Here is a 21,014-nt window from a genome sequence, read left to right on the forward strand (position 1 = left end):
TAGGCCCTCAATTATACGAGGTAAACGGGACCAATACTACCTCAGTTAATAGAGACAATCCTGTTTATCTATATAACAAAAATAAATAACAAAGTTTGTCTGATTTTTTATGTTTTTTTTTAAATACTGTAAACTGTATGTGTAAGTTGGACTGGCAAATAAGTTAATTTCAAGATTTTCAACTCAAATTCTTATTTAGACTTACATTCACCATATCAATCAACTCCAAACATACTGTGGACTAGAACTGGAGCGTGGGTTTGGTGTAAGATATTTCTCTCAGTTGTATAGTACATACATTGGATAATTTTATAAGCTTAAAAAGTCAGCTTATATGCTACAGTTTCCTGTATTAGATTTAATTTATCTTCCTTAGTTTTAACAGTTTGAATAATATTTAGACACGCAGCATTGTAAGTCATTTTATCTGTACAAGCTTTGTTATTTTCTACTATTGATGAACGTTATCATTGTGATTTTCTTAAATATTTAATTGACTTAGATATTTTTTACTTTGTATATTAATTAATGGAAAAACTAATACCAATAAAAACTGTTGTTTTATTTCCTTGAATAAAATATACAGTTTTAGTTATTAAAATTGTACTTGATATATAAAAAGTCATGTTCATAAAATCATTGTTGATTTTATGAAGAAAAATTTTTTCTGAAATCAGTTTTTCTTCATACTTATGAGGAATGACAACTTTGTCAATATTCTATGAATTTGGTTTGAGTATGTTTACCAATTCATGAATCCTAATAACTTTATTCTATGCATTATTTCTCAAATTATTTTTGGGAATTTGTGATCACAATTCATCAATCCAGCTTTCATAATTTTTGTTATTTCACTAATAGATTTTGTCAAGCAGGATTACTGTATCTTTGTTTTTCTTATAGAAAAATTTAATACTTTAATTGTCAGATGTTATTGTTGCATGAACTTTCTTTTCAAAATTTCCTTAGCTTACTTTTAGCATTTCAAATACTAAAATGAACCTTTTAATTAATTTTTTAGCCCTTGTAAAATTTGTTTCTAGTTTGAAGAGCATTAGAAAGATTTATTGCAAAAAATGTTTTTACTATCAGTACTGCTAAATTTATTGCAAACGTGAGAAAGCTATTCTTGAATATAGTATACTTGGTGAAAAATAAATAATACTGGGTAAGCATGTCAAACAGTAAATGTTAATCTTAAGCTGCAAATAGATTGGTAGAGTTTTGAGTAATGAGTAATCTTCTTAATGTCTAGTCCAAATTTTGAAATTTTAAAAAACCAATTAGACTTTTATTTGATTGATGAAAAATTGAGTAGGTTTTATTCATGAATGTCATGAAATTGTTCACTTGTTTATTTCCATGATAGTATTATCTAAAACAAGCTGCAGGCAATGATTTACTAATTGCTAAATTATTATAGGAAAATCATTGAAAAGACTAGTTCTCATTGCAGATTTATGACCAAGTGTGGCACTTGTTCCATCAGAACAAAATGCAACTAAATTTTTTTTTTAAATATTCAATACTAAATCTGACATCAATCTTTTGTATATAGTCTCCAAATCTCGTGCATCGAACTTTGCGAAATTGAGAAAAATCATTGCCTATAGATTGGAATCTTAAATTTTTTTAAAAATTACAATTACTGTTGCACAAATTATTAAAAAAAATTTTTATTGCTTTAGTAAATATTTCATTTTTGATTTTTCTTGCAATCTGGTCAACTATTTTAACAGCAGTTTTCCAAGAATGGAGTTCTGCTCTCATATTCAGTCTCTTTTTAATTTGCAGTTCAATCTCAACAGAAAATGCCTTACACTTTTTTGCTTTACAGTAAATTGTATTGAAGATTTTTACATGTTAAAGATGATTATTTTTAGTTTGTTATACAATTTGTAATTACATTCTTAATATGTTCTTTTAGTTGTTTCATAAATATATTTATAATGTTTGTTTTTTTTAAAAGTAGCACCAATAAAACATTTAAATTATTGAGAAAATTGAAATGTTGGTGTCTATTTATTTATATTTATTCAAACATTTGGCTAAACTTGATAAATTTTCTGTTTATATATCTATTGTCTATTTCTATTTCAATTATACAAAACAATTTGTTGTATTAAAATTACTGCACAAAGCAATGCCATTATTTATGAAGAAAGGAATTTTTCTAAATACAGAATTCCTTAAATGCAAAAGAAATGTTCAGTCTTAATCATTGCTAAGCAACAAATGCATTTGTAGATGTGCCTAGCAAACAGTGTGGTGGAGTCGGTAAACAAAATGTCTGACTCTGGCAAATTTGCAATATGTGACCAACTCCAGCCTTACCTTTTTTTAAAATGTCACACTACAATTCATTTTATAAGAAAGATACCACCAAATATCTGAATATTTTTATGCAAAATTTCTCTATAAAAAGTTGTACTAAAATTGATGTTGAGAATCAAAAAATACATTTAATGAATTTACCTCTGAAAAAATTTCAAGTATATAAAGAGATGCACTACACTTTAATAGCCAATAGAATTCCACTTTCGTTAGTTAATTATGAAAAATTGATTAGATTTTTTTTCTTGAAAATAATTAAATTTAAATGTAATAAAATGCAAAAAATAATGTTTTGTTGAAAGGCATAATAAATTGGTCTATAAAATAGTTTCTGCCAGTCTAGTTACAAAGAGAATAGTTAATTTTCACCTGATGAGTGACTAAACTGAAGTATATAATAGAATTTCAAAATATAAAATTTGGAATAAAAATCAATCATCTTGAACTAATGGGGTACAATTGTCCCTAAGAACTTAAACCAGTGAATAATAAGCTGGAACAATCATGTTAATGACATTTTGCTGTTTACTCTTCCACTTTTAGTTTGTTGCAGTTTTATTTTTTCACTGGTTTTTTATTGATTGTTTTAAGACCAAATTATGTTATCAAAGCTATAATAGTCATAAATAACTTGAAATAGAAGGAAAGTGAAAAAATTAATTAGTCAAATTATGCAAAAAACAATTGATGTCCAAAGTAAAACATCTGAGATGTAAAAAAATATTATGCCAAGTAAAAATTATGGCACCCAAAATGAAAGTGAAATTTCTTAGGAGCTTCTCTTTGGTAAAGATAAGCTTGGCACTTTGAAGCCATACCATAAGCATTTACTTTCCAGGCACAATCCCATGACTAACTACAGTGTTTGGTGTTTTCATCCATTTAGCCATCGTAAACCTTAAGTTAATAACTATTTTCTGAAAGTATAGAGTATGTCGTATGAGATACACACAACATTTTGCTATGAAATGGCCTTTGAGTTAATATCATTTTGATATCTATATTTATTGAAGTATTTATTTGTAATAATAAAGTCAGTGTATTTGGCCTAATCATTAGAAAAGTCACAATAAAATATCTGACTCTGGCAACTCCAACTCCACAGCACAGATGGTAAAGACATATCTAATGCTTGTTTCCTTCATGTCAAAGAAAGTTTCTTTTACTTGAGTGTTGTCTACAAATGTATTTTAGAAAATAAGTGCTAATATTACTAGTTATGATAAATCTCACTAATTATCAGAATGGTGATATTTTATTGTGACTTTTCTAATGATTAGGCCAAATACACTGACTTTATTATTACAAAAGAGATACACTGGATGTCATCTGAATTTATTATTATTCTTGCAAGATGTTATTCATCTATTTAGTCAGTCAAGAATCCCACATGATATTATTTTTAGAGAAAATGTATTTAACCGGTTAAAGTATTAATGTCTGGCTAGCCATAATACCAAAATTTCATTCAGATAACACACACTATCATATATCCACTGGCAAAAAAACACTGTTATTATAACAGAAATAAAATTTTTCATAATTTGTACCATTGTATCTTTCAGCTCTGAAGTGCCCATTAAAAACAGTAAGCAGTATAGAAGATATCATCTCAAACATTTCATATTTACCTAATTTTTTCATTTCATTTCAATTAGTAATTCATTGTATATAATATAGAATAAAAGATGAACTTTTCAATGTTTTCCCAATGAGTTGTTAATTAAGCTAGTTAATGGTTAAGACACATGACATACAAATTATCACTCTGTAAATTTGTTTCTTTTTTACCTATTGAATAAAAAACAATAAAATAATTTTATTGATTTATTGATGTAATTATAACAATTAATTATATTAATAAATTAAAATTATAATTCATTCCATTTAGTAACAAAAATCAGAACTTAAAATGACATCACTACCATTTTATTTTCTTTGTCCTTAAAATTTGATTAATGTAAAATAGGTTTATATACTGTAAAATAACATTAATATCAAACTAAATTATTATTAAATAAATTTCAAATTAGAGAAGTAGTCAAATGAATTTTGTAATTATTTTTAAACAGTAATTGGATGAACCAAACAATTTCAAAATCTTACTAGAAAGCTTGACCACTATATTTGATCCACTTATTAACTACAAATGTGTTTTTATGGATGTTTTCATTTTAATAATAATTTCAGGTTAAATTAATATAATATTTATATTCAATAATTTTATGCATTTTGTGATTCAGTTTAAGTAAGATAATTAGATAAACCCAAACATTGAAATGCTTAATGAAAATTTCTGATTTCTGATGGTAGTAATAAAAATTCTTAATTTTTTTATAAGACAATATTTATAATTTTAAAATAGTTTTCAGTATAAAAGCTTATTCTTTTAATTTGTTTTTTTCTTTTTAGGAGGATATGGAAAGAGTGAGAACAAGTTGCTTAGCTGTAAAAAGTATTACATCACTTTTGTTAAGAACTCTACTACTTCCACAACCAGGAAATCCACAGAACAGTACATTTTTGATGCAACCCAGAGATAAACCTTTAGCATTTCTTCACACAAGGTTATTTTTTAACTTTACAATAAAATTATACATTACTCAAAAATATGTGTGATTATGAATAAATAGAGCAATAATGTATTTTGTAGATGTGGAAAGAAGTTAACAGCTGTAAGAAATTCAATCCATAAGAAACTACAGGAAATGCTTAAATTGAGGTAAAAAAAATCACATTTACTGAGGTTAAATTTCAAATTCACTGATAATTTCATTATTATTTTAAAGAAATTATAATTTACACATTAACCACTCATCAAAAATTCAAAGATGAGTTCAATTCATTGAAATATTAAAATAACAGTGATGTTTATCTTTTTTTAAAATTTACACAAAATAATTTTAAAATTTGACTAATTAATGTGTTAATAATGGAAAAATTATCATTAAAAATAAATATTAAATATAAAAATTGAAAACATAATTTAATAAATTAATATATATTATAAAATTCATTATACTAATTTTATAACTGGTTTAGTTATTTAAAATAATAAAAGAATTTAATTTTATGTTATCAATTATTATTTGTTTTACTGTTTTAAAAGATTGCCTGTTTAAATATGTAATTTGTATTTGAAAATTATCTGAAAACAGACTATTACTAGAAAATTTGTGTTTTGATTATATTATTGAAATGTCTCTTAGTTAAAGATAATTAAAAATAAAATTTACTTTTTTAAGAAATTGAAATTTTAAGTACATTTATTTAATTTCTTTATGTATTTAATTGAATCTTTGATATAATGAAGATTAAATTTCTAAGTTTTTAAAATCATTTTACTGATGTAAATATAATATAACTTTTACAATCTATTTTAGGAAAAAATTGTCTGTAACTTTAATATTAAATGAATATGATGTAGTATTATGCAAATTTGAATAATACATCAGTTTTAATCACAATAATTAATTAGTTTGAATAACACACCAGTTAATTACAATATTCTAATTAACTGATACTTCTAAAACATCTCTAAAATATATTGATATATTGTAATTATTAACTATCATTAATCAAGGTTTATGGAAAAATGAATTTGAGAAACTTTATCAAAAATTTCTTAAATTTATTTTTTGAAATTTAACCGTAACCCTTTCAAAATGTAATATAGGAATTTTGGCACTTTTAAAACATTCTTATATTTGACTTTTGGTATTTGACTATGGTCAATTCTATAAGACACCCATTGATAAAAAATGAAACTCTGCATGTAGAGTAATTGTAAATAAATCAAATCTAAAAATTAAATATAAAATATTTTCAAGAAATTTGTCTTTAATTTAAAGTGTTATTAGATGAAGAATGGAGTACTCAAATTGTCTGTACAATTGTACAGTATATAAAACAAATAACATTACAAATGTTTTCTATACAATTTTTTATTATATACAATGAAAAAATATGGCATTGCCTTCATTATGTAACCATACAATAGAAGCTATTTTAATCAAATTAAGAAAATTGTTCAATAAACCAATAATAAATTTATCAGAAATTTAGCAGATAAGCCCAGCCTGGGCAAAAAATAACAACAAATATTATGATTATTAGATTATTTCATACTTCTAATTCTTATATTATATTATAATATTTGATTTATATAACTACAAAGACTATATATAAGGGTTTATCACACCAAGTAACCAATCAAACACATTTTAAAAATTCTTTAAATTATTTACAGTAGAGGAATGAAAAATTTTTAAATATGTTAGATTGCTCACTTGGTGTGATAAACTGTTATGTAAGGTAACCTTTGTAGTTATATAAATCAAATAATGTAACATAATAAACGTTAAAATGAAAACTATATAAAATTTCATTATTTACTTTTTATTGATTATTTCTTTGTATATTTTTGTGATTTATGTATAATCAGTTTTCACATGCTAATAATCAAAACTGTCTCAAACAAAATAAAACTTTGTTTCTCAAACACAAATAAGTGTCACAAATTACAACACTTGGCATTTTACCATCTTTATTCAGTTGATATGCGTATTGTTACACATTTTGGGCGTGTTCTGCCCCTCATCAGTCAACTAAAGTAATAAAAGAAGCATACATAAAATATAACATCATACAGAAAGTTTTTTTTTATAAAAAAGAACACTTGTGGATAAATAAATTATTTCATGGGACATACCTTTGGATGTCAACAGGCTTGAAAATTGTTTACACATATACATGTAGTACAGCATTTTTAATATCTTTTTTTAAAAAACAAGTATTATGAATTATATTTACTTTTGTAAAATTATAATCGAATGCTATGACAATTACATTTATAAGAAATTTATAAATTAACATCATACTATTTAAACTTACATTAAAAGTTGCTTACATTACAAATTTACTTTTCCCAACAATATAAAGAAGAATTCCATGACAGTATAAAATTAATGAACATCTGAATTTTAAACAGATGTTCATTAATTTATTATTAATTCATTTTAGTTTATGAGTTAAATAATTTTTACAATAGTATCTTAATTTTTCAGTGTATACTATATTGCTAATATTAATTTTTTAGGAATTATATTTTTTGTTAATTTTTTTTAGAAATGGAGAACCAAATCTTTCTGCAAATATTGAAAGAATAGCAAGTCCTTCATCTTATTTTTTTTCTCAGGTATTAATTCTTATCAACTTTAATGAATGTTACAATTCAGTAAAAGCATAATAATCTGTTAGTGAAGTATCTTAGCTATTCTTATCAGTTTGTTAAAACTGCAATTTCTGAACAGTCATAGGTATAGGTAATTTTATCAATCTGTTTAAAATAATAAAGTTTTTGAAACTTATTTCATTTCTGTATTCTTTATTGTTATTAGATAGCTACTATTAGATTCATTTTTACTTTAAAAATATAGAAATTTGTAAACTAGAAGAAAAAGATTTATTTACACTATGATAATGTTTACAATGAAGAAACTTTCAGTAGAACAAAATTACTACAGTAGTTCAGTAAAACTGCAACAATTTCAGACCAAATATTTTCAAACATGTAATGTGATATAAATTGAAGGTACTGTACATGAATAGAAAATTTTTATCTGATAATGATTTGTATTATCATAATTTAAGCAATGCATCATTAAACAGAGATTGTTTTAATTCTAGTGTATCGTTCAATTATAATACAAGATCATCACAACAATAAACTTGATTCTGAACAGGAACATTTTTGAAGATACAATGATTAAAATAATCTTCCATCATGTGTAATTGATCACTCAAAAAAAATGGTATAACCATTTTGCCAATTGGCAAAAATTAAAAATTGATCTGATGATTTAGCCATTAATTAAAACAAGCCAAGAAACAATCCAACTTATAAAACATGAAGTATCATGCAGATTTCTGTTTTTTATGTTAACCAGACAAATTTGATAACCTAATTGTAGTTTTTAGCTGATGTTGAATCAAAAGAGAATTACCACTATTATGATAGCTTGAAAAAGATGATTTGAATGATTCAAATCATCTTTATCAATGAACCATTGCCTAAAAATGTTTCAAAGCAATTTAAAAGTTTTATCTAAAAGAAAATCAAACATCACTTCTGACATCTTTTTAATATTATTGAAACTAGCAGAAGAAACATTAACATACAAGCATTATTGTAACAGTTAATAATTTGTGTAGATTTCTTGAAGCACTTAATTAAGACATCAATACTCCAAGATTGCAAAGCATTGTAAACTACAAGGTATTATGTTAGTAGTCTGAGAAAAATATGCAATTGGGTTTTACAATGTAATTATCTTAAATACTTTGCATTATAAAACCTAAATATCATAAAGTCAAAAATTGCTATTAAGTATTCAAATTATTTTATAAAATTTGGAATAGAAATAATTAACCAATTACAAAATATTCAGTTAGAACATTGTAATACAGATACCTAACTGTGTACATACATTTTATGATGTATTAAATTTTACAGTAATCAATATATGGATTATTTATAGAAAAAACTGAAAATAGTCTTCTGACATAAATTTATTTTCATCTGAAACAAGAACTGATGCAAGGAAATAAATGTAGAAATACTTTTAATGAATAAGTGGAAAAACAGAATTAAATTTAAATGATATTAATATCAAATAATGGATAAGTGTATAAAAAATAGTGTTTGATTCATATCTAATCTTCTAAGAAATTTGTTTGTGAATAATAATCATTTATGTTGTATGATTTACAAACAATTTTCACAGTCTATTCCATTTGATAAAACAAAGATTCTCTAAATTTTTATTAATTTATATTAGTCTCCTTCATATCTGATTATTCAATAATAAAATTTTCTTAATAGATTTCAATAAAAATTGTCTTGAACTTTAAAAAGTAATGTAAATTTAGTTTTAAATAGCAAATATATAATATATATGTATTTATTGTTAAACTCAACTATTGAAAAGGTTAATATTAATTTCAACAATTTTGTTGTACACTTTAGTAAAGAATTTAAAAGTAATCAAAATTGCTTACTTTCAGGTTTCTGTAGAATATTTGTGTGTTGCAATTGGAATTATTGATGATTGGGAAGAACCAGAAAGCTCTGTATCTTCAAGTTCCAGTCATTTCTCTGGTTTTGTTAATGGTGCTCTCACATATCACCAAAGGGAACAGTGTCTGTCAGCAGTTGGATTAGACATTCACTCTTGTCTTCATTTTTTATTAGATTTATATAGTCAATGGTTATCTCCAGAAGCTTGCCCTTGCACCCCTTTAACATTACTCACTGAAGTGACCAGATCTGTAAGTAATTGCATTCCTTTATGAAATTTATTGGACACTTATTTAAAGTTATTTTTTTGATAAAGGTTGTGATATTATCAGACATTTTTATGGAACGAGCTCAATATGAATGGATGCTGGATACTTTATTAGAAGTTCAAAGAGTTCATCCAGCAGAAGATGAAATTATTACTCAATACTTAATTTTTGGGATATGTAAAGCTGCTGCAGTGTTGAGTATGGTAATTATGAATTAAATAATTTAAAATATAAATTAATATATAAATATTTTAAATGTAAATCTGATAAAATTACTATATATTATTGTAGGAACAAGATATGCTAGAGAAATTAAAGAAATTAATTGAACTCAGTTTGAAAAGTACATTTCTACCAACACGTCTTGCTACACTTTATGGTTTACTTCACTTGCTAGAGCAAGGAAGTGGGGAAGAAAATTCTCCACTTCTCTCAACTGCATCTGAATATATTCTAAAACATCTTGGCAATACATCACTGTAAGTGTGTGCATATTTTAGTGTACTGTTTACATTCATTTGCAAAACAAATTTTAAAATTAATTTTATTTGCAGACCAAGTAGTCAAAATGAAGATCATATTCTAGTCATGTGGGCTGTTGCAGTTTATATTATTGAAAATTACCAAGAGGATGTTGGAGATAATGAATTTGGCCAAAAAGTATTTCAGGTATAGTAAATAAAATTGTGATTTAACAAACATATTAAATTTTTGAAAATTTTTATATTAAGAAATAATATCAAGACAGTGGATACTAATCTGATAATTGACAAATCTAGAATTTGAAATAAGATTAATGAAATTTAACATTTTTTCAGTTAAACTATATCTAGAATTTTAATATATTCATTAAAATGCAGTCTCTTAAATTTCAAACATAATGAATATATATTTAAAAGAAAATTTTTGATTTAAATTTAATTAGGAATTTATTCTGATTTTTCTAAATATTTGTAATTTCTTTTTGCATATAGATTGGTATCAATATTTGTAACAGTTCAGAAGATGTAACATCTAATAGCATGTATTTGGCAGTTCTTCTTGGTTTAGAGAGATTACTGTTGACAGAAGCTGTAGGAATAAAAGAAATAGAAATAATAATGAAACTTTCTGTTGATAGGTTAATTTTCTTTTTTCTTATAATAATTATAACAGACAAAAATTTGTGTCTAAAAGATAAAAATATATTAATAGGTTAAAATATGGTTCACCTTTGAGGGCTTTAGCAGGTTTAGGTTTACTTCTTTCTTGTATGTATGTAGGTATGTATATATTTAAATTGCTAATTAATAAAAATGATGATGATATGAATCAAATTAATTTTTTTTAAATTGTAGGTAAAGGAACTGATTTGTGGCCTTCTGAATTGCCTCCTAGTGTAAATAATTCAGCAACAGTAGATGACTGTGGTAATGTAGCCACACAGACTGATCCAGAGCAACTTATTGCTGCCATGGAGAGGGTTACAACATTATTTGATAGGTTAGATATTCTAATAAATGTGTTACATAATTATTATTTTGTTATGAAAATACAGTAGTTTTAATTAAATCTGTAATTTGTCCAATATAATATAAATACAAATATATATTTAGCATAAAGTCTGTTTTATTTTAAATTTTTACCAGATTCTTTATTTGATTTCCATTCTTCTTTATTGTTGAAAATTCCATTCTTGGAAGTCAACTCAGATTTATTTCTAATAAATAAGTTGTTATATCAACTTATTTATTAGAAAAAATTTCAAATACTATAATTTTGCCAAAAATTAATAGAATAGGAATAAAAACTTTTGCATAACCCATGCCACTGTATATCCTGTACCTCTGACCATATGCCAATATTTAGTTTATAAGATATAATCTCAAACATTGTTTTTCCCCTTCTATTTCTTTCATTTCATTCACATTTATTGACAATTCACTATAAATGTAATTATATGTGAGGTGGAAAAAACAGAATATTTTAAAAAGATACTGCCTAAACTGCATTAAGCAACAATAGCATAAAATAGTTCTCAAACATTTTTATTATTTCACTTCATATATGTTTTGTTTATTTAATAATAATAAATAATAGTAAATGGTAAAATAATAAAAATATTATATAGAAAAAGATATTGTTAATATCTATAATATGAGGTGAGTAATGCTCTTAAAGGGAATGATAATTCTACCAAATGTAGAGTAAATAAGTAGTAAATAAAATAATTGCCATTAAAGTCATCACTATTGACATGTTTAGTAAAGTTGCACATAGACTTTATGGTATTTAATGAGTTGAGTTTGACAGTTGATCACTTATCTCTTATATTCAAAGTAAACAATTAACATATGATGAAATTGATTGTTAGGTCTAAACATTGGTTGAACTGGAAAGTTTTTTATATTTTTAACAGCTGTCATTAGTTACTACAGATGTGTGATTTAATATTAAATTCAAATTAAAGTTGTGAAATATGCAGATTATTGCTAATGTGAAATTGTATTATTTCTTTAGAAGCTTATTTTGAACTTTTCTTTCAAATTTTGTATGAATAAAATCAAATTGAAATATTTGCAGATAAAATGCATATCCAGCACATTATGCTTTGAGTTTCAGAAAAGATATCACCATACAAACATTAAACAGTATTCGTAGTGTGTGTGTGGGAATGATGTTCATAAACTTTGCACATGTACAATGTAGTTTAAAAAGATCTATTTGGGAAATTTTGAAAGTAAAAGTTACACAACACAAAGGTTGTCCAAAAGCTGTAGACAAAAAAATTGTGAGAAGAAATTGTTAAAAATCGAAGAATAACAAATTATGAACTTGCAATAAGTTTTAATGTGTTATAGACATGTATTGTTGAAATGCTTTGTCAATTTGGAATGGTTGCAAAACATGATGTTTGGATTCCAAAATGCATTAGATGAAAAAACAAACTGGATTGAGTAACAAAACAAAAACTATTTTAAAGTAATTAGTAAGTTATGATGAAAAATGGGAATTTTACAATTATATTGTTAAAAAAATCTACAGTTTTAATTCCAAAAAGTATTGTTTTGTGCATGGTGGAATATGAATGGTATAATTTATTATTAGCTTATAAAACCTAACAAAACTATAAAGTTCAACACCTATTGTCAACAATTAGATCAAGTAAATGAAAATCTTAAAAATAAATGCCTGCTCTGGTCAACTAGAAGAGATTATCTTTCACCAAGATAATGCAAACCCCCATGTCAGTTTGATAATGCAACAAAAAAATAAAAGAATTGAATTGGAAAATTTTAGACCATCCTCCACACTCACCTGATCTAGGGCAATTGCACTTTCATCTATTCTGATCATTACAAAATTATTTAAATGGAAAAAATTTTAAGGTTTTGAAGAAGTTTAATCTGATAGTCAATTTTATAATCAAAACCAAAAACTTTTTATGCAGATGGAATTAATAAACTTTAAATAATTGGGAGAAGGTGATTGAAAGTGATGGAGATTACATTGGTGATTGAATAAAAATATTTTATTTTTTAAAAAAGTCTTGATGTTCTTTCAAAACCACAAAAACTTTTTGTAAGCCCAATAGTTCTCTGAGAGTTATTAAATAGAGATAGAGGAATTACTGGAAATTTATCAGCTTATAAGATATAGTTTAAGTATGAATGTCTAATAATATCAAACTGTACAGATCAATGTACAGAAAATGAATGGGAAAAAACTAAAGGCAAAAGGTATATATATATGCCATTGGTGGTCTCAGAAAAATCATGATGGCAAATGAATGTCTGTATCTGTAGCATGCAATGGATTTTTGATTTTTTTAAAGGAGCTCCTGGTAAGTTTAGACCAGAGGTATTCAAATTATATTTTGCAGAATTCCGTGGTTTTACAAAAGTTCTGCTTATTTTTAGTGAAAATAATGGAAAATAGACATTTCTAAATATACAAAGGCGGTTCAACTTCTATCTGGAATTTCAGTAATGGCAACAGAACTGTATGTGTAACATAGTTCCAATTTATGTTTCTTTCTGTATATACTCCCCATTAAATACTGATGCCTTTCCCATCATTTTGGCAACACTGTTATGCCTGCAGAATAGTCTTTTGGTTGGTGTCAAAGCATTGCCCTGGGCACAATGGAGGTGCTCATTGTTGGAAAATACCAACTCATTTGGCTTACAGTTCAGATCTGTCACATGCAATTATCTCCTGTTTGGCTTTTGAAGAATGCTTTGGGAGACAGGAGATTCATCCAAAATGCTAAAGTTTCTCTCACTTCAGAGAGTTCCATGGTTCTGACACTAGTCAAAAGATTGTATAATGTCATTATACAATCTTTTGGCTGGTGCCATTTACATGATACATATAAAGATATTTAATTGGAGAAATGTTAAAACATATATGGGGAAAAAAGAAAGATCATAATGAGTCTTGAAATCACAATCTCCAACATATTGAAATGCAGAACCGGCAACCTATACAACTCAGCCATTGCCACTTATTAGTGTTTACATTAATCATGACATTTAAATAAGGTAAATTTTTTTTTGTTTTGCTTTTTTATGGAAATGATTTTGTAGAAAAAAAAAGATCTTCAGTATATTTATCAGAGAGGCAATCTCTATAAATGATATACATTTCATTAAAAAACAGCATTAGTAATTCCCAACCATCCCTTGTAAGATATTTTATGTATTTCATCTTTAAGTTCATATTAACACTTTAAAATTATAGAAATATATAATATAAAGATTTTTATAATAAATAAATGTTTTAAAAAGTTTTAAAATTAAAAACAAATTACAACACATTTAACAAATGATTTGCTTTATTGAAAATTAAAACAGAATCAAACGAGGATTTCCTTTTGAAGTGGAAGCAATTTGCAATGTTTTGCCATTATTTTTGATGGAGTTCTTTCCAGCACAAGATGTTATGAATAAAGTAATTGGGGAATTTTTATCTAGTCAACAACCACATCCTCAATTATTAGCCAGTGTTGTCTTTCAGGTAAGTACTTGTTTTAATTTAATGTATATGTAATTTAATGTAATATATAATTTGAATGGTTTTGTTAAGACATTTGTTAATTTTATGGACAAATTTTTGGATTAATTTGATGTTTTTGAAATACAGTTTAAAAAATAGTTGTATTTAATTTCATTACACAAGTTCAGGAAGAAAGAAATTTTAATTTAAAATAAGATTTAAAAAATGTCATAAATTATTTGCACATTAAAAATTATTAATACTGTACATATTTGTATTAAAACAGAAATATTTCAGATTTCATGTGGAATAGCAGGAAAAAAATAAGAATTTAGGAATTATTAAATTAGAAATCACATAATTAATTAATTTTATAATAGTAATAATTAATATAATAAAAATATCTTCCCTGTGTGAAACCATGCCCTTTTTTTAAATTATATTTTGAGACACCATGAAGTGCTGATACTAGACACCAGACTTTTTCACATCCACTTTATTTTCTTATGTACAGTACTTTACAGTCTTTAAACTAATTGTTCCAAATGCCAATATGCTGTTTGGACTAGTGCCCCTCATCTGTTGGCTGATGTAAGTTTTCTACAGTGATTTTAAAACTATTGTTGATGTACATAAAACCAAATACCACCATGTATTGTAAACCAGTTAAAAATTCCTAAAACTTGATGCAATTTTTATATAAAAAATTACTTGCATTATTTACATAAAAATTGTATCAAGTTTTAGGAATTTTTAACTGGTTTACAATACACGGCAGTATTTGGTTTTATGTACATCAACAATAGTTTTAAAATCACTGTAGAAAACTTACATCAGCCAACAGATGAGGGGCACTAGTCCAAACAACATATTGGCATTTGGAACAATTAGTTTAAAGACTGTAAAGTACGTAAGAAAATAAAGTGGATGTGAAAAAGTCCAGTGTCTAGTATCAGCACTTCATGGTGTCTCAAAATATAATAAAAATAGATAATTTGAAATTGCAATGTAAATTGGCATGCATTTTATTTATTTATTGAATGTAAAAGATACAATAAAAAAAATATATATACAGTTGACCCCTCTATAACACAGTAGATATGTTCCGCTTTATAAGAATTTTGCATTGTAGGAATCCTCAAATACATGAGCCAATCACAGCTCGGCACATGTGCAGTTTACAGACTACGGCTGTTTGAAGGGTTTTCTTCCATAAAATTAATTGATTCTAGACTAATTTGACTCAACATTTCCAAAACACATATTATTTTTTGGGAATAATCTGTATAAACCAGTGTTTCTCAATGGGGGCGATATCGCCCCTATGTGGGCGTTTTTCCGTGTTGAGGGGCGATTAGTAACAATTTATATTTTGGGGGGCAAAAAACAATTTTCTGGGCGATATAGTACAACATTATATTAAGAATAATTAGATATTTTATTCGTTATATCATACTATAATTAAACAAATAACATTTTATTAGTCATTAGTCTATTCAATGCAGTACGAATTTGGCGTTAGCCTTGGCCTTCGGCATCGGAATTTTGAAGTGAAGGGGGCGACAATTCGTTAGAGGTTGAGAAACACTGGACTGGTATAAACTATGCTATAAACAAAACATTGTAGGATTACTTACCAAGTGTGCACCGTTCGACCACGCTATTGCTTAAGCTTGTTTTCGTCGCAGAGCAGTGCACCAAACGGCGGCCGCGTTTTCTGATAAGTTATTTTTCTGCAAAAAATTCGTTGAACTTTGGGGACATCATTAATAGAAATAATTTTTATGACCATTGAATAAGAAATGTTTTTTTCACAAGAAATGTATAAAATTACAGTACTGTATTAGACTTACAGTACCTAATTTAGGCCTATATACTGTACAGATGATAGTAAATTCAACTTACCCGCCTAAACTCTCTGTAGTGTGTATGTAGTTCGGCTGCTCGTCCACTATTGATCCAGATTCTACCAATCCTGTCGCCACACGAGTCAGCGATGACATTTTACTGCATTTTACAAGTCTCTTTTAACGTCTTTATATGAATACGGTCGCAATTTTTTCGCTGCGATATACAAATCTGCATTATATGAACTGGCATTATAGGGAGGGGTCTACTGTATATATATTTATATTGTATCTTTTACATTCAATAAATAGTCAAGTCCACTTAAGAGATCACTCTTCCTTGTTTCCAATTATTTTCTTTGTTTTGTGCTAGAGCAGACTGTTTAAATGAGTGCCTTGTTAGTGGCATTTTTAGAGCAGAAGTCTGCATATGAGACCACCATTCTAAGGAAGATCTATCTTTAATGTTGCAGGGGCACAAAGCAACAGGGTTCTCTACAGTATTTATTGAGATTTGAAATGAAATCTTCCATTGGTTAGTTTTCTAGTAAACAGATAGTTAGAAGATTTATTACAGGATTGTAATGAATGGGTTTTATTGGACACACATGAGAAGCAATTACATATCATAAAAATGTATCAAAATATATGAACAAACAAGAAGTGATTATCAACTGTATTTCAGAGGTCAGATGAATTTAATTAAATTACTTCTATAAAAGTTTGTCTGACGGAGAATTATTTCTAATAAAATTGAAGACAAAACTGTCCAGAAAGGATCACCATTTATTATTTTTTGTGTTCCAAGACTAACACATTTTCAGCGACTGACCTTTCTTTTTAGGCTACTCGTTGCCGGAAAAATTACAAAAAGTCCTTTTAAAAAACACAAAACACATCCAATTAAAATTTTTAAAAATTTCTGAAAAAGGAACTGGTGACGTACAGTTGTCTTGCTTACTTCCATCTATACCTTCTTTTGGGGTTTCCTCTGCTTTTTATCTACTAAAAATTGGTGCTGGAATATGTAGATTTTTAGAAAAGCTGCCCACTGGATACATGTAGAAATTTCTTCTGTAAAAGTTCGTCCGATGGAGAATTATTTCTAATAAAATTGAAGACAAAACTGTCCAAAAATGGTGATCCTTTTTGGACAGTTTTGTCTTCAATTTTATTAGAAATAATTAAATTAATTAATTAAGGTAGTACTGCACTTAGTTTTTATATTGTACATTCCATTAGACGTGAACTACATTCTACCAGTACTTGTGTTTCTGTCAAGAAGTGTAAGTGACTGATAAATATACTGTGTTTACTAATTAATCAATAGAACAATGAAACTGATGATATAAGAATGGATTGTGATAATGAATTTTAATGTTTCCATGTCTGTTGTAAGTTACATGGTGCTCCTAAGACACAAAAAAGTGGAAAGAAATGAATACCATTAAGAACACCCTGGATGATCTTGTTATTTCAGATAAGAGAGCAGTCTAGATATAGGTGCATGAAATGGCAATTCTAAGGGTGCTTTAAGTGGGGACCTGACTGCATATAAAGATATTGTACAGTAAATTGTTTTAAAAAATTAACATATATAAACTTTTTGATATATGGTATTTTGATTTTTAAGAAATAATATACTTTATAATAGTTTCAAATCTATTCTTACAATTCCGATTTTACTTTTTACTACTGGATGTATAAACAAAAGTTTTTTGTTCTAAATTTATCCAGAGAATCAAAATTTATTATAAATGCATAAATAAGTAAGTGAAAGAATTCTTAAAATCTTGATGTAATTCCATTTTTGTCTTCAAATTTTTATATAATAATGTGAAAAATTTTAATATTAGAGTAACTTTATTGATTAAAAACAGTTTTTTTTTTTAAATTAATTTTTTTTTAATTTAATTTAAAAAATTGATCTGTTGATATTTTATGAAATTTACAGCAGAAAAATGGAGAGAAAAAAAAAATGTATTATATTACTATTTCAGGTCTTTATCTAGCATAAAAATTTTCAGTTTATTAAATTAAGTTATTCTATCTAATAATGAATTTTTTAATTTAAAAAAGATAGCATTAATTATTGAATATGTTTAGTTTAAACTAAATCCTATAGTAGAGCTGATTTTATTTTTAAGAAATTTACTAGTCTAATTAATTAATTTCAAAATATATAAATAGCTACCATAAACCTATATGATTATTTATTTTTCTTTTTTAACTAAAATGATTTTTTTTAATAGATTAATTTTCAAAATAATGCTTCTAATTAATACATTACAAATTATATCAGGTTTTTCAGCATCTCCATCAACAATCTCAAGAGGATATCATTTATGATTGGGTTATGTTGTCATTATCAAATTTTACTCAGAGATCTCCAATTGCCATGGCAGTTTGGAGTCTGACATGTTTTTTTGTAAGTGCAAGCACATTACCTTGGTTACAAGCACTGTATCCTTTTTATATAATTTTATTATATTTAGTAATAATTAAAAAATTAAAACAATTCTGTTTTTTTTTATTATTATTATGATAAACTTCCTTCACAAACAATTTAGATTTCCCCATCTGCAAAATAGAATGGGAAAAATGGAAAAACAAGACAGGAAATTGTTTTGTATAGCAGGAATTCAGTTTAAAAATCAAGTTAGTGTATTTTGAACATATAAAATGCTTGTTATAGTTGATAGAACTTAAAATTATATAAATTTTTGCTTTCAGTTAAAGGATGATGAGCACAGAAAAAGTTTTTATTCTACAATAAAGGTGGTTGCTCATCCAGACTCTCCCTATGCAGATCTCCTTAGTCACCTTTAATGTTTTTCCATGATTTTGAATTGTTTATTTCAGTGTTCTTATGTGCATTGCATTCCATTATAATTAATATTAGTTTTTCATTTTTTAAACAGTGAATTATGGTTTACATTCCGATTATTTGAAATAAATCAATAAGTTCATTAACTATCATATGCTTAGATCAGTGGTCCATACAACAGACAAAAATCATTAAACTGTTGTATCCATTTATCTGTTCTTTAATCTAGATTTGTTGATTTAAAAATTGAGTCACAACATTTGATTATAACTGTAAATACATTGTAAGAATGTAATTCCAAGAAAAAAAATATATATGTATATGATAATTAACTTTAAAATAAAATCTGTATAAAACATTTATTCCTTTTGTTTTTGTTAATTTTGTAGTTGTCAGAGTGTAAGTTAAATTATTGAACTAGATAAGATAAAATTAATTTCTATAATGTTATAAATTACAGATTATACAGTATGTTGTTAAATAAGCAATAATAATTGACATTTCTTTATATTGAGATTTAGCGATATATTTTATTTCTCTGGTGCTTTTTCTTATTTCTTTGATGTCAATATATCATTTGAAATGTTCATATGCATCTTTACAAACATGTGAGTATGCTGTGGATTACTGGTAATTACTTCAGTGTTTTTTTCTTACTGATTTTTCAGAAGTATAAATGTTGAGGGAAACAGCAGCATTTTATAAATTACTTTATAGCAGTTTAAAACGACTGTTTTAGCAACGATTATAATTAGAAACTAAGTTAAAAATAACTTTCAATTGATCAATATAAATTATTTCATATATTTTTCATTTTGCATTACCATAAACAATACTCCATTAGGATTTCGATGTCACCTTTAAGATTTATTATAAATACCAAATGTATAAGTAATTATAATAATTTTTATTATATCATTATGTATAATTCATTATCAATATAATATTAAAATATTAATGAAAATGGACAATATGAAAAATATAAACTGTTGATCAAATGGACTGATGGTGGATATTTTTGAGACTAGAAATTAATTTCTTGCCAAGAGATAGGAGGAGTTGCTCTTTCATAGTTCATAAATATAAAATTCAGAGAATTAAAAATAGAATCATACTAACATACTGTTGGTAATGTTTTTTTTTTTTTTTATTCTCCATCCGGTGAATTGTAAGAGATCATTTTTCTAAACCCATTGTAGACTTTGTGAGACAAAAAAGTGGGACAATCGCATGGTGTAGAAAAGAGCATATATGCAGGTTAATCCACCCTTGATATATGCAGGTTAATCCACCCATGAAAATTTCTTTCCCAACTCAACATGAATTCAGATCCTAGAGCAGGTCTTTCTCTTTTTGAACAAATGAAATACTTAGAATGTTTCTTTATTAATAAAAAGCAGGCTTTAACGATTTTATTTTTGCCAATAAAAGTGACATTAATTTATAATAGCGGCCCGTAGTGGTTCCTACTAAGTTTGCTCTGGTCCCGAGAAAACATCCCCAGCTCTCCTCTCTCATTGGCCCTGCTAACACACAAACCCCGTGTAAAACATAACTGTTAGCATTTACCTATTTTTCTATTTCATTACTGGGAAATCGAGACTTGTCTTTTATTTTCTGGAACTCATGTTTAAGTAAACTGGCCCTAGAGCCCCTTGAGTACTTTTGTTCGCCCGGAATGG

General features: G+C 26.2%; 1 protein-coding gene across 1 annotated transcript in view; it reads left to right on the plus strand.

Moving 5' to 3' along the window:
* Positions 1 to 19,683, plus strand: part of LOC111632204 (huntingtin-like) — a 156,198-nt gene extending 136,515 nt beyond the window's left edge. The window contains exons 52-65 of the mRNA XM_023376581.1: positions 4,747 to 4,901; positions 4,988 to 5,056; positions 7,462 to 7,531; positions 9,400 to 9,663; positions 9,729 to 9,884; positions 9,973 to 10,160; positions 10,236 to 10,350; positions 10,656 to 10,801; positions 10,876 to 10,943; positions 11,019 to 11,163; positions 14,517 to 14,679; positions 18,808 to 18,968; positions 19,076 to 19,163; positions 19,239 to 19,683. Coding sequence (XP_023232349.1) covers positions 4,747 to 4,901; positions 4,988 to 5,056; positions 7,462 to 7,531; positions 9,400 to 9,663; positions 9,729 to 9,884; positions 9,973 to 10,160; positions 10,236 to 10,350; positions 10,656 to 10,801; positions 10,876 to 10,943; positions 11,019 to 11,163; positions 14,517 to 14,679; positions 18,808 to 18,968; positions 19,076 to 19,163; positions 19,239 to 19,334 — 1,884 coding nt within the window. The 3' untranslated portion in view covers positions 19,335 to 19,683. The remainder of the gene's footprint in view (positions 1 to 4,746; positions 4,902 to 4,987; positions 5,057 to 7,461; positions 7,532 to 9,399; positions 9,664 to 9,728; positions 9,885 to 9,972; positions 10,161 to 10,235; positions 10,351 to 10,655; positions 10,802 to 10,875; positions 10,944 to 11,018; positions 11,164 to 14,516; positions 14,680 to 18,807; positions 18,969 to 19,075; positions 19,164 to 19,238) is intronic.
* The last annotated feature ends 1,331 nt before the right edge of the window (positions 19,684 to 21,014 follow it).

Source organism: Centruroides sculpturatus, unplaced genomic scaffold, assembly GCF_000671375.1.
Source record: "Centruroides sculpturatus isolate CEXI.00-Female unplaced genomic scaffold, Cexi_2.0 scaffold631, whole genome shotgun sequence".
NCBI classification, from domain to species: Eukaryota; Metazoa; Arthropoda; class Arachnida; order Scorpiones; family Buthidae; genus Centruroides; species Centruroides sculpturatus.